General features: G+C 39.0%; 1 protein-coding gene across 1 annotated transcript; it reads right to left on the bottom strand.

Moving 5' to 3' along the window:
* Positions 1-9,595: 9,595 nt before the first annotated feature.
* NKX2-6 (NK2 homeobox 6) lies at positions 9,596-14,206 on the bottom strand. Its single transcript, XM_063445535.1, has 2 exons — positions 13,783-14,206; positions 9,596-10,314 (listed from the first exon to the last, which is right to left on the bottom strand). The coding sequence occupies exons 1-2, from the start codon at positions 14,030-14,032 to the stop codon at positions 9,761-9,763; spliced, it is 804 nt and encodes a 267-aa protein (XP_063301605.1). The 5' UTR covers positions 14,033-14,206; the 3' UTR covers positions 9,596-9,760.
* Between the last annotated feature and the right edge of the window lie 247 nt (positions 14,207-14,453).

Here is a 14,453-nt window from a genome sequence, read left to right as displayed (position 1 = left end):
CAGGGTGACTGAGGGAGGGGGTGACTGGTGACAGGGTGACTGGGGAGGGGGTGACTGGTGACAGAGTGACTGAGGGGGGTGACAGGGTGACTGAGGGGGTGACAGGGTGACTGAGTGGCTAAGGGGGGATGACAGAGTGACTGGGGGGGTGACTGGTGACAGAGGGACTGAGGGGGGGTGACAGGGTGACTGAGGGGGGTGACAGGGTGACTGGGGAGGTGACTGGTGACAGGGTGACTGAGGGGGGGTGACAGGGTGACTGGTGACAGGGTGACTGGGGGGTGACTGGTGACAGGGTGACTGAGGGGGGTGACAGGGTGACTGGGGGGGTGACAGGGTGACTGAGGGGGGTGACAGGGTGAGGAGGGGGTGACAGGGTGACTGAGGGGGTGACAGGGTGACTGAGTGGCTAAGGGGGGATGACAGAGTGACTGGGGGGTGACTGGTGACAGGGTGACTGAGGGGGGTGACAGGGTGACTGGGGAGGTGACTGGTGACAGGGTGACTGAGGGGGGGTGACAGGGTGACTGAGGGGGGGTGACAGGGTGACTGGGGGGTGACTGGTGACAGGGTGGCTGAGGGGGGTGACTGGGGGGGTGACTGAGGGGGGTGACAGGGTGAGGGGGGTGACAGGGTGAGGGGGGGTGACAGGGTGACTGAGGGGGGTGACTGAGTGGCTAAGGGGGGTGACAGGGTGACTGAGGGGGGTGACAGGGTGACTGGGGGGGGGGGGTGACAGGGTGACAGGGTGCCTGAGGGGGGTGACAGGGTGACTGAGGGGGGGTGACAGGGTGACTGGTGACAGGGTGACTGGTGACAGGGTGACTGAGGGGGGTGAAAGGGTGACAGGTGACAGAGGGAGTGACAGGGTGACTGAGTGGGGGGGTGTCAGGGTGACTGAGGGAGGGGGTGAGAGGGGGGATGACAGGGTGAATGAGGGAGGGGGTGAGGGTGCAATTACAATTATATTAACTTACCATGATTCAGGGGCTGTCTCTCTCCATCCCAGCGCAGGCAGTGCAGGAGGTGCAGGCAGAGTGGCCGCAGGGGAGAAACCTTGCAGAATACACGGTCTGCGCCCCCTGCTGGCACACTCCATAACAACCTCCCTGGTGCTCAGTGATGACTCAGAACACAGGCTGGGAATCCCCTCCCTGTGCTCTGACTCACTCACTGAGCGCCTGAGCCGCGAGGGAGAGGACGACCAGCAGGAGGGACAGAGTGTGGCACCCCCCTACTGGATAGCACCCGGGGCGGACCGCCCCCCCCGCCCCCCTCTTAGTACGCCACTGAGGGGAGGTGTGGCTATGGCTGCATAAACAGAAACAAAGTGATTTAACACTATAGGGTAAGGGAATAGATGTTTGTGTTCCTGACCCTATAGTGTTCCTTTAATTTCCCTCCTCCACACCTCATACTCTGATTGCTACAAGAAATAACCCACCAAGCTTTGTGAAGAAACAAAGTTGCATATCTCCTTTATTCTCTCAGCTCAACATGCAAGATAAACTACACACCATGCAGATTCTGGAGAGTTTATGTTAATATTTCTGACCTTTTATATTAATTTTGTGATTCCAAAACCAGTACTGGAAGACCATGGCCGATGTAAGGAGTTTTGGCTACACAGACCCAATGTGTCTCAATTCCTCCCCCCAGCCCCTCCATGGGCTAATTTCCTCCACCACTGTCCCTCCATGTGTCTCATTTCCCCCCCAGCCCCTCCATATGTCTCAATCCCCAAGCCGCCCATATCTGATTTCCCAAGCCATTCCATTTATGTGTCTGAATCTCCCAGCCCCTCGACTCATGTGTCTCATTCCCCCAAACCCTCATGTGTCTCATTCCCCCAAACCCTCATGTGTCTCATTGCCACAGCCCCCTTATGTGTCTCATTGCCACAGCCCCCTCATTTGTCTCATTCCCACAGCCCCCTCATGTGTCTCATTCCTCAAGCCACCCATGTGTCTAATTCCCTTAGCCTTCCATGTGTCTCATTCCCACAGCCCCCTCATGTATCTCATTCCTCAAGCCACCCATGTGTCTAATTCCCTTAGCCTTCCATGTGTCTCATTCCCACAGCCTCCTCATGTGTCTCATTCCTCAAGCCACCCATGTGTCTAATTCCCTCAGCCTTCCATGTGTCTAATTCCCTCAGCCTTCCATGTGTCACATTCCCACAGTCCCCTCATGTGTCTCATTCTCCGAACCACCCATATGTCTCATTCCTACAGCCTTCCATGTGTCTCATTCCCACAGCCCCCTCATGTGTCTCATTCTCTGAACCACCCATATGTCTCATTCCTACAGCCTTCCATGTGTCTCATTCCCACAGCCCCCTCATGTGTCTCATTCCCCCAGCCCCTCCATTGATGTCTCATTTCCTCCCCTCATGTGCCAGTTCACCCCCATCCTCCTGCGTAGCATGGCCAAGAGCAGACCGCAGTGAGTGGAGAAGGAAACAAGCTCCTCTCCTGTGCTCCACCATGCTACATACAGAGACCAGCAGGAGGGGAATGCAGTGATGTGCTCTCCTGCTGTTGGGCACCTGAATCAGGTGCTTCCTAGGCCAGTGAGATCCAAGACGGCCACCTGTGCCACCTTATGAGAGCGCCGGCCCTGCACAGGTCCAGGTTTTGTTAATATCCTTAAAGGGACTTTTTGGCACCCAGACCATTTCATCTCAATAAAGTGGTCTGGGTGCCATGTACCTCAAGTTTTAAGCTGAAAACTTTGTCATTATGCACTGCAGTAACAGCAATGTTTGTATTGTAGGCTTTAAATAACTCTAGTGGGGCAGCCACTAGAGGAGCTTCTGCAGAAATAGCCAAATAAAACTCTGCAATTTCAATCAGATATTCTCATAGAGACCATCTGATTAACCAGCACCCCCTGTCCTTTGTGTAAGGAGTTGTGTGCAGATCCATAGATGCAAACCGGAAGTGGGGGAGCAGGTGGTCCAGAGACAGAGTCTGAGTAATTTGTTTGCTTTGATTTTTTTGTTTTTATTTTTGTACAGATAGGGGGGTGGGGGGACAGACAAAATTGAAAAGGGAACCAGGACTGTAGCGTTAGGAAAACAGAATGCAGCTAACATTTTATTTTAAAAGTTTGATTTTCCGTTACTGCAATAGTTGAAGGTTACTCTCCACTGCAAACCTGGAGGGTCTATGACTGTGAATTTCTACCAGCCAGAGAGAAATTTTTACTTGCCAATGGTATGTAGTTGGTGGAAATAGTGAACCCTGGGGGTTGTGGTTGAATGTTTATTATATAGGGAATCTCAGTGCAGTTTGGTGTTGGTGTCATGTTGTACTGTGTGGATTAGGCCACATGTTTTTTCCTGAATTGCTTGGACTTTGGGGGAAACACAGTTTGCATTGTTTTGTTATATTATTATTATTATGTTATTATTTTTATAGCACCATCAGATTCAGTGGCGCTGTACAATGGGTGGACTAACATATATGTAATTGTAACCAGACAACTGGACATACAGGAACAAAGGGGGTGGAGGGCCCTGCTCCATGCTTACATTATAGAGAGAGTGGGGTATAGTGACACAAAGGGTAAAAGTAGGGGTACGAAGTAGGTTGTTAGAAAAGTATTCACTGAGGGCTTAGTTGGTCATTTCTGACAGTTGCAGGAGAGGAGTCGGGGGGAGGGGGGGGTTTGGGGGATAAAAACCTGCTTACAGTTTAATTGATATGCTTTCTTGAAGTGAGTTTTCAATGATTTTTTTGAATGAGTGGAGACTGGGTGAAAGTCTTACGGAGAAGGGAAAGGAGTTCCACAGAAGAGGTGAAGCCCTGGAGAAATCTTGGAGGCGAGCATTAGAGGTGGGAATACGGACAGAGGATAGACGTAGGTCTTGTAAGCAAGCACCAGAATTTTTAATTGAGCCCTATATCTGACTTGAAGCCAGTGCAGGGACTGATAGAGCGGGGAGGTGTGGGAGGTGCGAGCGGACAGGAAAATGAGCCTCGCTGACGCATTCATTATAGACTGCAGTTGTGCAATCTGGGAACACGCAAGACCACTGAGAAGGGTATTGCAGTAGTCAAGGTGAGAGAGAACAACAGCATTGACCAGCACCTTAGCCACATCCGGGGTTAAATAGGGATGTATTTGCGCTATGTTTTTGAGATGGAAGCGACAGGATTTGGCGATTTATTGGACATGAGGGGTAAAGGAGAGGTTAGAGTCAAAAAGAACACCCAGCTGCGAGCCTGCGAGGTAGAGGTAATGGAGGTAGAGGTATATAAACCTTGGAACAGTTTTTCGTTCGAGCGTAATTTATCTTTGGAGTTGCTCAAAGTGATTTATTCACTAAATGTCACCTTGTATTGAATTAAATAATAATCCAGAATCCAAGCCAAATTAGTCTTGTCTTATTAACGCATTTTTAATATTCACTGCTAATATTTTTCTGATAAAACAAATTAATACAAAATATTAACATTAAACAGAGAAGACTGGGGAAATAAACAGAATATTTGTCTACAACTTCAATTAAATTTTTCCAGTATGTGTGCATGCTAGGTACATGCACTAGACTCTAAATTGAAACAAATTGAAATATATATATATGCCAAAATTTTGACTAAAATAGCTGATCTTCATTCTTTACAGTTCAGAGTTTAGTGAATAGGTAAATATATATATATTTTTTTAACTTTTTTTTATCTAAGGATTAACAGCTTTTTTACGTATGAACTTATAAATATTAACTTTTTTTGCATGTGTCGTTTTCTGAAATATTAAATAATTTCAATAAAATTCACTACTAGTACCTTAAATAAAAATAATAATATATATGTTAATATGATTAAATAATTAAAATAATATTAATTATATATATAAAAAACAAAAATGATAGCACTCCACATACTTCGTATAAGGATCAAAACTTAACTTTTATTTAGCTTTAGGAAAAAAATATCAGTATTGGCAAAAAAAAACCCAAAAAAAACATACATGACCAAAACTTAAAAGTTTATATTTTTATCCAAATTGGAAGAGGAAAATAAAATTAAACCAAATAGATTGTATGGTAGTCAAATAGCTAAAGTAAGAAAGGAACTCGATGTACTGGCATTAGCAGAAACAGAAAAATATATGAGAGCATTAAAATTGAAATTGTATATTCATGGCAATAAAGCAGGAAAAATGTTAGCTAATATGCTAAAAACAAAGTATCTTCAAACAAAAATCCCCTATATGATCTCGACGAATAATTGTAAATTATTTAACCCAAAAGATATTGTAGCTGAATTAGCAGGTTATTATAGGAAACTGTATAATTTAACGCAAGACTCAAATATATTACAGCCTTCTGGCTCTGAAATAGAGAAATTTTTGGAGGAAATAGATCTTCCTAAAATTTCAGTGAGTCAACAACAGATGTTGGTGGAGCCATTTATAGAAAATGAAATAAGCAAAGCTATATTGGCTCTTCCCAAACATAAAGCACCAGGGCCAGATGGTTTTTCTAACTATTATTATATCAAAATGGAACCGATCTTGACACCATTTCTTACGAAGCTTTTTAATAGCTTTAAAACACCAAATGCGATACCGCCGGAAATGTTAGAGGCATTTATAGTAACCCTTCCTAAGCCTGGTAAACCACCAACAGAATGCGCCAACCTCAGGCCCATTTCACTCTTAAATGTAGATATAAAAATATATGCTAAAGTATTGGCATCTAGAATAAAACCGATCCTATTGGGGCTTATTTCAGAGGAGCAAGCTGGTTTTGTTTCAGTTAGACAAGTAGAGGACAATACAAGACATTATATTAATCTTATAGAATGGGCAAGTATTAATAATTATCAGGGGATTTTGCTTGCTTTGGACGCTGAAAAAGCGTTTGATCGTTTGAATTGGGGTTATATGGAGCATGTCCTCCAGAAATACAATTTTCCACAATCCTTTGTGAACAATATTATGGCATTATACTCAAAACCATCAGCGAAGGTTATGAATACTGGCTTTATATCCTCTAAATTTGAGATCTCAAATGGAACACGCCAGGGGTGCCCACTTTCCCCAATAATTTTTATAATAACCTTAGAGCCCTTTATTAGACACATAAAACAACATGCTGGTATATGTGGGTTAAATACCCCGGTTGGGGAACAAAAATTAGCTCTTTTTGCTGATGATGCACTTTTATTTGTATCAAAACCTAAAGAATCATTACCGTATTTAGTTAAACTGTTGGAAAGATTTAGTATGATCTCCTATTATAAAAATAATGTTAAAAAAACCCAGGCGTTACCGTTGGGTGTACCTAAAACGGAGATAAATCAATTAGCAGGTACTTACTCGTTCGATTGGCGCAAAGATTTTCTAACATACCTGGGCATAAAACTTACTAAAACGAGCTCTCTTTTAATTAAGCATAATCATATTCCTGTATTACATAAATTAAAAGATCAGTTAGAAAATTGGGGGACTTTGGGGACATCTTGGTTAGGGCGTGTACACACAATTAAAATGATGGCCTTACCCCATATATTGTATCTTTTTCGAACTATTCCTATGGCTGTGCCAAAAAATTTATTAAAAAAATTTCAACTTATGTTTAACTCATACAAATGGAAAAAAAAAACACCAAGGGTGGCAGCTAGGCTTACAGAGCTTCCATATCTACAAGGCGGATTGGGTATTCCTAACATTATTAAATATTATCAGGCATCTATGTTGTCCTATGCTTTGGCAGTACTTTTCCGTTTAAATTCACCAGTATGGTTAAAACTGGAACAAGCTTGCGCTAAACCCTATTTAATAGAAAAGCTTTTATGGGAGACCTTAATGAATGGGTCAATAGGCAAAAACATGCTTTCTACGACAAAATTAATGCTCTATCATTGGTCAAAATGGACTCCTAAATTGCTAAAAGGTGTAAAGCTATTAGTCTTAGCACCATTATATGTAATAAAGTACTTTATACAAGATTTAAATTTGAATACTTGGGAAACTAATGGCATTAGTAAAGTGCATATGTTATATAATGAGGCAGGGCTCAAATCATATCCTAGTTTGCAGGCAGAGTTTGCCCTTCCGAATAAAGAGGTATTTTCGTATTTAAGGATCAAGAATTTTTTGTTAGAAAATAAGCTGTTAAAATTAGATATGGCCTTAGTGACTTGGTTGGGTAAATTCTGTTTGAACCCTAATATGGAGAGTAAACCTCTTTCAATATGCTACAAAAGCCTTTTATATGTAAATGGGGAAGAAAAGTTGCCTTATATGATATTATGGGAACGAGACCTATCAAAAACCTTTGATCTATCCCATTGGTATCAAACTATAAAAATTACTAAACAAATATCTCACAGCCTTACATATTGGGAAGCTTATAGCAAAATATTAATGCGTTGGTACTTAGTTCCCGCAAAAGTGTCTCGAATGTATGAAGCTGCCTCTGACAGGTGCTGGAGGTGTCAAAGGGAGAAGGGAACTTTATTACATATTTTTTGGGGATGCTCTCGTCTTGTACAGTTTTGGAACGATGTTAAATTAGTAATTCAAATTTTAATGGATACAGTGATACCAAATTTCCCTGAGTTCTATCTTTTACATATATACCAAGAGTGGAGTCGAATAAAAAATAAGGTAGTTATTATTCATATATTAATCGCTGCAAAAATAAGCATTGCTCAAAATTGGAAAAAAACAATCCCACCATATATTTTGGAAGTGCAGGAAAGAGTAGACAAGACGTATGAATATGAGAGAATAGTAAATAAAATAGAAGGAAGAGAAGGTGGCCATGAAAAAGCATGGCAAGATTGGTTAGCATATAGGTGTAAGGTATAAATAGAGGTTATAGCAAAAGGAGGAATAGCCTAAAACAGATATGAGGTTAAAGCATGTACATTATTGCATATTAATGAATAATTGATAGGGTATGACTGCAAAGCTGAAAGATTTAGGTAAAATAGTGTTAAAACTGTTAAAACAGGACGAATATGCTGAGCATTCCGCTTGTGAGTAAGAACTAATTGTCAATGTCAATTATTTTTACTTTGCATACTGGTATAAGTTGAATATAAGGATTATAAATTAAATCAAGGTAATAGCAAAGAAAAGTAAAATTGAATTTATTTTGTTTATGTATTTTTATTTTTATTTTATTTAGTTTTATGTTATTGTGTTTTGTGTTGTTTATGGCTTGTGTTGTTTTTTCTGTGTGTGTAAGAAATAAAAAATTAACAATGAAAAAAAAGTTTATATTTTTACATTAAGCTAACTATAAATCAAAGCAAAGTTTAATTTTGATCCTTATATGAAGTTCTTGGAGTGCTATAATTTGTGCTCAAATATACTATTTACGCATCAGCACTGGGCATCAAGAATGTTTGTACCCTGGAGTGCAGGTTTCCAGTAGAAATAAATTATATATATATATATATATATATATATATATATATATATATATAAAAATTATTTGAAATCCCCAGCACTCACGTGTACCATAAGCCAATGCCGGGCGCCAGACCAAAGCTCCAAAATGATAAATGATCCAAATGAAATAGGCTGCTCTCCGGACTTAAAACTTCCAATTTTTATTAAAGTTGATTAAAAATTACGACCAACGTTTCGGTCCCCGTTCGGGACCTTCTTCAGGGTCAAAATTCAGCAGGACCCTGAAGAAGGTCCCGAACGGGGACCGAAACGTTGGTCGTAATTTTTAATCAACTTTAATAAAAATTGGAAGTTTTAAGTCCGGAGAGCAGCCTATTTCATTTGGATCATATATATATATAAACAAAGCAAGAATTGAGAGCACTCCATGGGTTTGGTAAATCAAATTACTGTATTCAAATAGCACGCAAAAAAATCGACGTTACCGTCTAGCGGTCTTTATCAAGATCTTGATAAAGACCGCTAGACGGTCGAAACGTCGATTTTTATGCGTGCTATTTGAATACAGTAATTTGATTTACCAAACCCATGGAATGCTCTCATTTCTTGCTTTGTTTATAGTATTTTGCACAGAGAAGCACCTGGTATGTATTATTATTTGGGAAGAGTGCCAGAAATTGCATAGTTTATTTATATATATATATATATATATATATATATATATATATATATATATATATATATATATATATTAATAGTTGATGTAGAAAAATATGTTACTCTATCCCCCACCAACATTAGTTACATACAGGTACATAGCTGTCTAGGTTGAGAAAGGGCTGATGTTCAAGCCTGAAGCCCATTCTTTTAAAATCACACTCAATATTTTCAGGATTCCTTGATCATTAAGAATGGAATGGATTCTGATATAATATGTTTAATAGTCCATCATTATTAGTTAGATTCTGAATATTTTTCCCAGTAAAGTGAGCATACCTGTCTGTAGCTGCTCTAATTATCAGTAAACCCTATGTGCTAAAAAAAAAAAAAAAATATATACCATAACGAAAAAAATATTAGAATTGCAAAATAAAAATCCAGAATGAATTGTCAGATGAATATAAATAAATTTTATTTAAAAAATATATATATATATTAAAAAAATATCATAAAATCTCCTCGCATGGTTAATGCTTATTGTACTGAACTGTGCAGGGAAAGAAAAAGTAGAAATGAATGATATCTCTGTAATTGAATTTGACACAGTGTCCTCTGCTGATAAGGTGTGAGTTAATTTCCTTCTGTGTCCTTAGATGAGAAATCTCACAGTCCTGGACATCTGATCTTTCAGTGTATCTACATGTATCACAGATTAATGTCAATGTCACCAAGCTCTAATTCCCTGCAGTGCAGCCTGTATGTGTCCTTGCTGGGCACTGTTTGGCACAGCTGAGATATTCATATTGAACAGCTGAGGGGTGATACTGCCTGGCACAGCAGAGGCCCCTGAGTAATAGCCAGCATTGCTGTAGGTACCATAACAGACAGGGTAGGTGTACGGGTTGCCGGTGGCATTATATGGGCCAGTTAAAGTCTGGGAGCTTGCGATGCATGGTTTGCCATCCCTTACCAGGACTGGCACTGCCACCCTGCGTGGTGGTGGTGGTGGGTGGCTTGCCAGTTCCAGGGACCTGTCCTGTTTCTGTCTTTTGCATTTATATCGTCTATTCTGGAACCAGATCTTGACTTGTGTGGATGTGAGTTTGAGGATGGCTGCCAGTTGCTCCCTCTCCGGGGCCGATAGATATCTCTGCTCTTTAAATCTCCTCTCCAGCTCATACACCTGGAGCTGTGAGAACAGGACCCTGGGCTTCCTCCTCTGCCTCTGCTGGGCGCGATCAGGGGGCTCCATTCTCCTCACTGCACCCACACTCTGCCCTGGGAATGGGGAGAGAATGGTAGTGGTTTATTAACATATTATTTGTCACATTTATCCTTTACAGTGTCAGGAGAGCCCCTTGCATGGGCTACCCATCTTACAAAGAAAGGGTTAATACACATTTAGCAGTAGCGTGGCAGCAAGGCTTACCATCTTTTACAATTAGCACTGCATGGAGTACAAAGGGGTTTAGTCGCTGATCGCCAAATTGACTACAGCTGAGCTTCTTCTAAAAAATGAGATTTATTTTTAACGCATTCCAATTCACTGTTAAGTGAATATACTCCTCCAAATTCATACCATTGGCACTAACTTGCTCTGTGAGGGATTTACAGAGCACTGACACCCCACTTTCAATACCCAGGCCAAAATAACACACATCTATCTGTCTATTCCAAGATAAAATGCACTCGCTGAACTTCACCAAAAGCTCAAACATCTGTCTTTATATACACACATATGGCATTACAAAAATATATAAATAAAAAAACTACAGGACTATCCTCAGGGTTGTTTTGTATAATATACCATTTCACTACTGTTAATAGGAACATAAGAGCAGTAAAAAAATAAAAAGAAAAAAAAAATCTAACTAAAATATACATCGATTTGTCTTTTTACATAAAACCTTTATAATATGCATTTTACAACGCTTTTCATTCATTCAAAACCTTTATGAAACATCTTTAATATATATTATTATATTATTGGTATTGCCAATATATAGGGGAATTACAGAGTTTCCTTGCATCTGCCTTTTTTTTTTATTTTTATTTTTACATATTTTTTTTTTAGGCAATCTGCATTATGATAATGATTTTAACCGAGGTCAAAGTACTAAGGGAGAAGAAATCCACGTTGTTTTGTTTTGTTTTGTTTTTTAACTAAATGTATAATTTATAACCAACTGACGCTTTCTTCATATATAAAAAAAAAAAAAAATGAAACTGTGAAGTCCCTTGCTCTATTGTTGGCACGGGTAATGTCAATATTTCCAATGTATTATCGCTGAATAAAATACCGTATATTTTATTCATTCTACAAACACATTTAGTTCCCTTTGCAAAGTAGTTACATTTTTATTGATTTAATATTTATAACAAATAATACAAAGCTAAATCAAGTACAAACCTGAGATTGTATTACATTTTTTATAAACGAAATATTCGTCTACATACCTTTATATTGAAATATTGCGTTTATTTTCCATTTCTAATATGTATTTTTTTTTACAAATAAAAGGCAGATTTATGCTTTAAATTAATATATCGTTTATATAATCTATTTATTCAGTAATTGCAAAAATCTTAGAGGCAGATTCACTAAACTGTTGCTAATAAGTATACCTTACTCCAAACATTAAGTTAAATATCTGGACTGGACAAACACTCTCATATTAAACTCTTGTTTTCTTTTCTTTTTTTAAACTCGGATATTTGGTCTCGTTTTGTAGATCGATTTTTAACGCAACATGCTACGGAATAAATCCAACTGTTTAGTAAATATACTCAAAATCATGTGCTATGTGCTTAATTAAACAGAAAAAAAAATCTTCATGTCCTTTCTATTATTATTTATTTTTGAAATAAATAATGTATTTTTATATAGAACTGGTTTGTCAAAAATTCGATCGTGGAATTAATATCTCTATTTTTGGAGGAAATAAAAAAAAAAACTGTTGGCTTATCACGGTAAGCATATTGGGATCTATTCACTATGATGCGAGATGTGATAACCTGAAAACTGACTTGAACGCGTTAGGACAAAATAACAGCAAAAAGCTGTGGCGTTAAATGCTGGTTTGTAAATTCTTGCACAACAAAAATAAAGATTAATAAAATAAATAATAATAATAATAATATATTTGCAGAACAGGAAAAGTTTGGTTTTAAATCATCACAGATCTCTGTATGGTGATCAGACACTTTATGCAATTTACCCAGTATAGATATTAAAAAGTCTGCAAAAACATTCAAAGTCTTGGTCTTGGGGGGGGGGGGAAACATATTTAAGAAGTGACGTTTTAAAACCACGAATTTGTAATAATATCACTGATCAGGCAATAAACCAACAGAAGTCAAGTATTCAGTGATGTGCACAGATATCCATTGCTCTCCTGATATAAACAGATAACACGGGTAGGTGGGAAGATAGCCCACTGCATAGTAAGCTGATTGCTAATTCCAATGAAATGATTTCTTAAGGAATTTCGCTGCTTTATTTAGTAATATTTTTGCACATATCGAATGCTAATATGAGAATACAGTATAGTGTTCTAAGTTCTAATTGAATGGTCCATCACTTAAATGAAAAGAGAGAATGTTTCAACACTATTAATCTTTCTCGCTGTCTTGGGAAAAGTTGAAGAATAAAACAATTCAAAATATGCTATTTTTTTTTTTTTGCAACTTTGCCAAATTGTTCTACAGTCTGCCAAACTGACTTTTAGTAAACCGACCCCTATGTGTGAATGTATTTATTTATAATTTGCCCTTTTTTTTTTTTTTTTTTTTTTAATTATCCCGGCATAATTAAACATCTATTTACCCACCACTGGTGTAGATAATTATACAGATTCTATTTCCCCCCCCAGAACAACCAGGCAGATAATATCTGGAACATCTACCAAAAACAATATTCATTAAGTGAGAATTTTTAAACATTGGCAATTTTTAAGGCCAAATTATCTAAACAGGAAAAAATGAGCTTGTTTTAAATTATTTTATTTCTAACTCGTCTATTTTGGTCTAAAACGTCGAATTCGGTTGTCAATTAACCACATATCACTGATGTCTTTAGATTGTGAGCTTGCTTGGACAGGTCCCCATTCACCTACAGTTACCGTGTGTCATACAGTTTTGTTTTTTTACACTTACATTGTTTACCTATTGTACAGCGCCGCGGAATATGTTGGCGCTGTATAATTGTAATTGTCACATATTAATAAGTGTATATATACCAACACAGTTTGATATGACATTTGTTAGCCTGTAGATTTAAAAAACTATTTACTCTTGATTATGATCACTGTATAGAAGATATTTAAATATAAAATTAATTCCAATTATAAAGAAATACAATGGGTGCATTTTAATGTGTTTAATGCATTTATTTGTCTGTAGATTTAAGAATAATTTTCCTAATATTTCGAATATGTAGAGGATATAAACTACTGTAAATAAAAGTGATAACATTGATTTATACAGCAACATAATTACTCAACAGAAGGAAGTTGGCCTGGATTTTTATTTTTTTATTATGAATTTCGTATAGTCTTTTCTATATATTTACAGACAAATACCAAAAAAATCACTAACAGTAATCAGCTAGTGCTCCCTGGTAATCCATACTGAGATTAACTCAGAATACTGCTATACTATTAAGAAAATAAATTAATTCAATATCTGGATACACATGGATTCCATTCTTTGGTGGGAAGCAGAGTGTAAGACAATGGGTACACTTACTTTGCTCCTGGTTACGATCCGAACATTCTCTCACAGGTGATTCACAGGGGGGTCTCTGGGTCCCTTGCCCCCCACTCTCCCCTCTCTCCTCTCGATCATGGTTCCGAGTGTTCCCCTTGGGTACAATAGGTTCTGAGAGGGGAGGAAAAACCACACGTGCCTCCACCTGGCCTTCAGGATGCACAGTCTGCTCCAGCCTCAAAATATCCTTAACTGAAAAGGGTGTAGAAGTAACAGGGCTGGGGAGCATTTTGAGGGCTCTCACAGTTAAAGAATACCCCAAATAATCCCAAAATGAAAGGAAGAGGGCATGGGGGCTTCACAGAGATCCCATGCACACCTTGTAGAGAAGATACTGCTCCAGGAGTCTGTATAATGATTCCCTGCTTACTTTCAGCCAGAGAGGCTGTTTAGACATTCTCAATAACCATTGGCCAATGTCCCACCTCAAAAGACCCCCCCTACACCACCCCTCACTGATTCACCCAGAGGCCCATCCACCTTCACTCTGCACAAATCCGGCACTGGAAAGCCTTACCTGTGTAGAGAAAGCACTTCTATTGTACTGATCGCCCTATGGAATGGAATGGACTGGTATATCTTGTAAGGCCTAAATCAGGAGCTCAGACATGCAGACACTGACACACATTGGGTGAGATTTCTAGCACAGA

The sequence above is a fragment of the Pelobates fuscus genome, chromosome 3 (assembly GCF_036172605.1).
Source record: "Pelobates fuscus isolate aPelFus1 chromosome 3, aPelFus1.pri, whole genome shotgun sequence".
Lineage (NCBI taxonomy): Eukaryota > Metazoa > Chordata > Amphibia > Anura > Pelobatidae > Pelobates > Pelobates fuscus.
Note: the sequence above shows the minus strand (reverse complement) of the source record. Positions and strands in the feature narration are given on the sequence as shown.

Coding starts and splice junctions, on each gene's coding strand:
- NKX2-6 (XM_063445535.1), bottom strand. CDS start 14,032: ATGCTCCCCAGCCCTGTTACTTCTACACCCTTTTCAGTTAAGGATATT. Junction 10,315..13,782: donor GGATCGTAACCAGGAGCAAA/GTAAGTGTACCC, acceptor CCCCATTCCCAG/GGCAGAGTGTGGGTGCAGTG.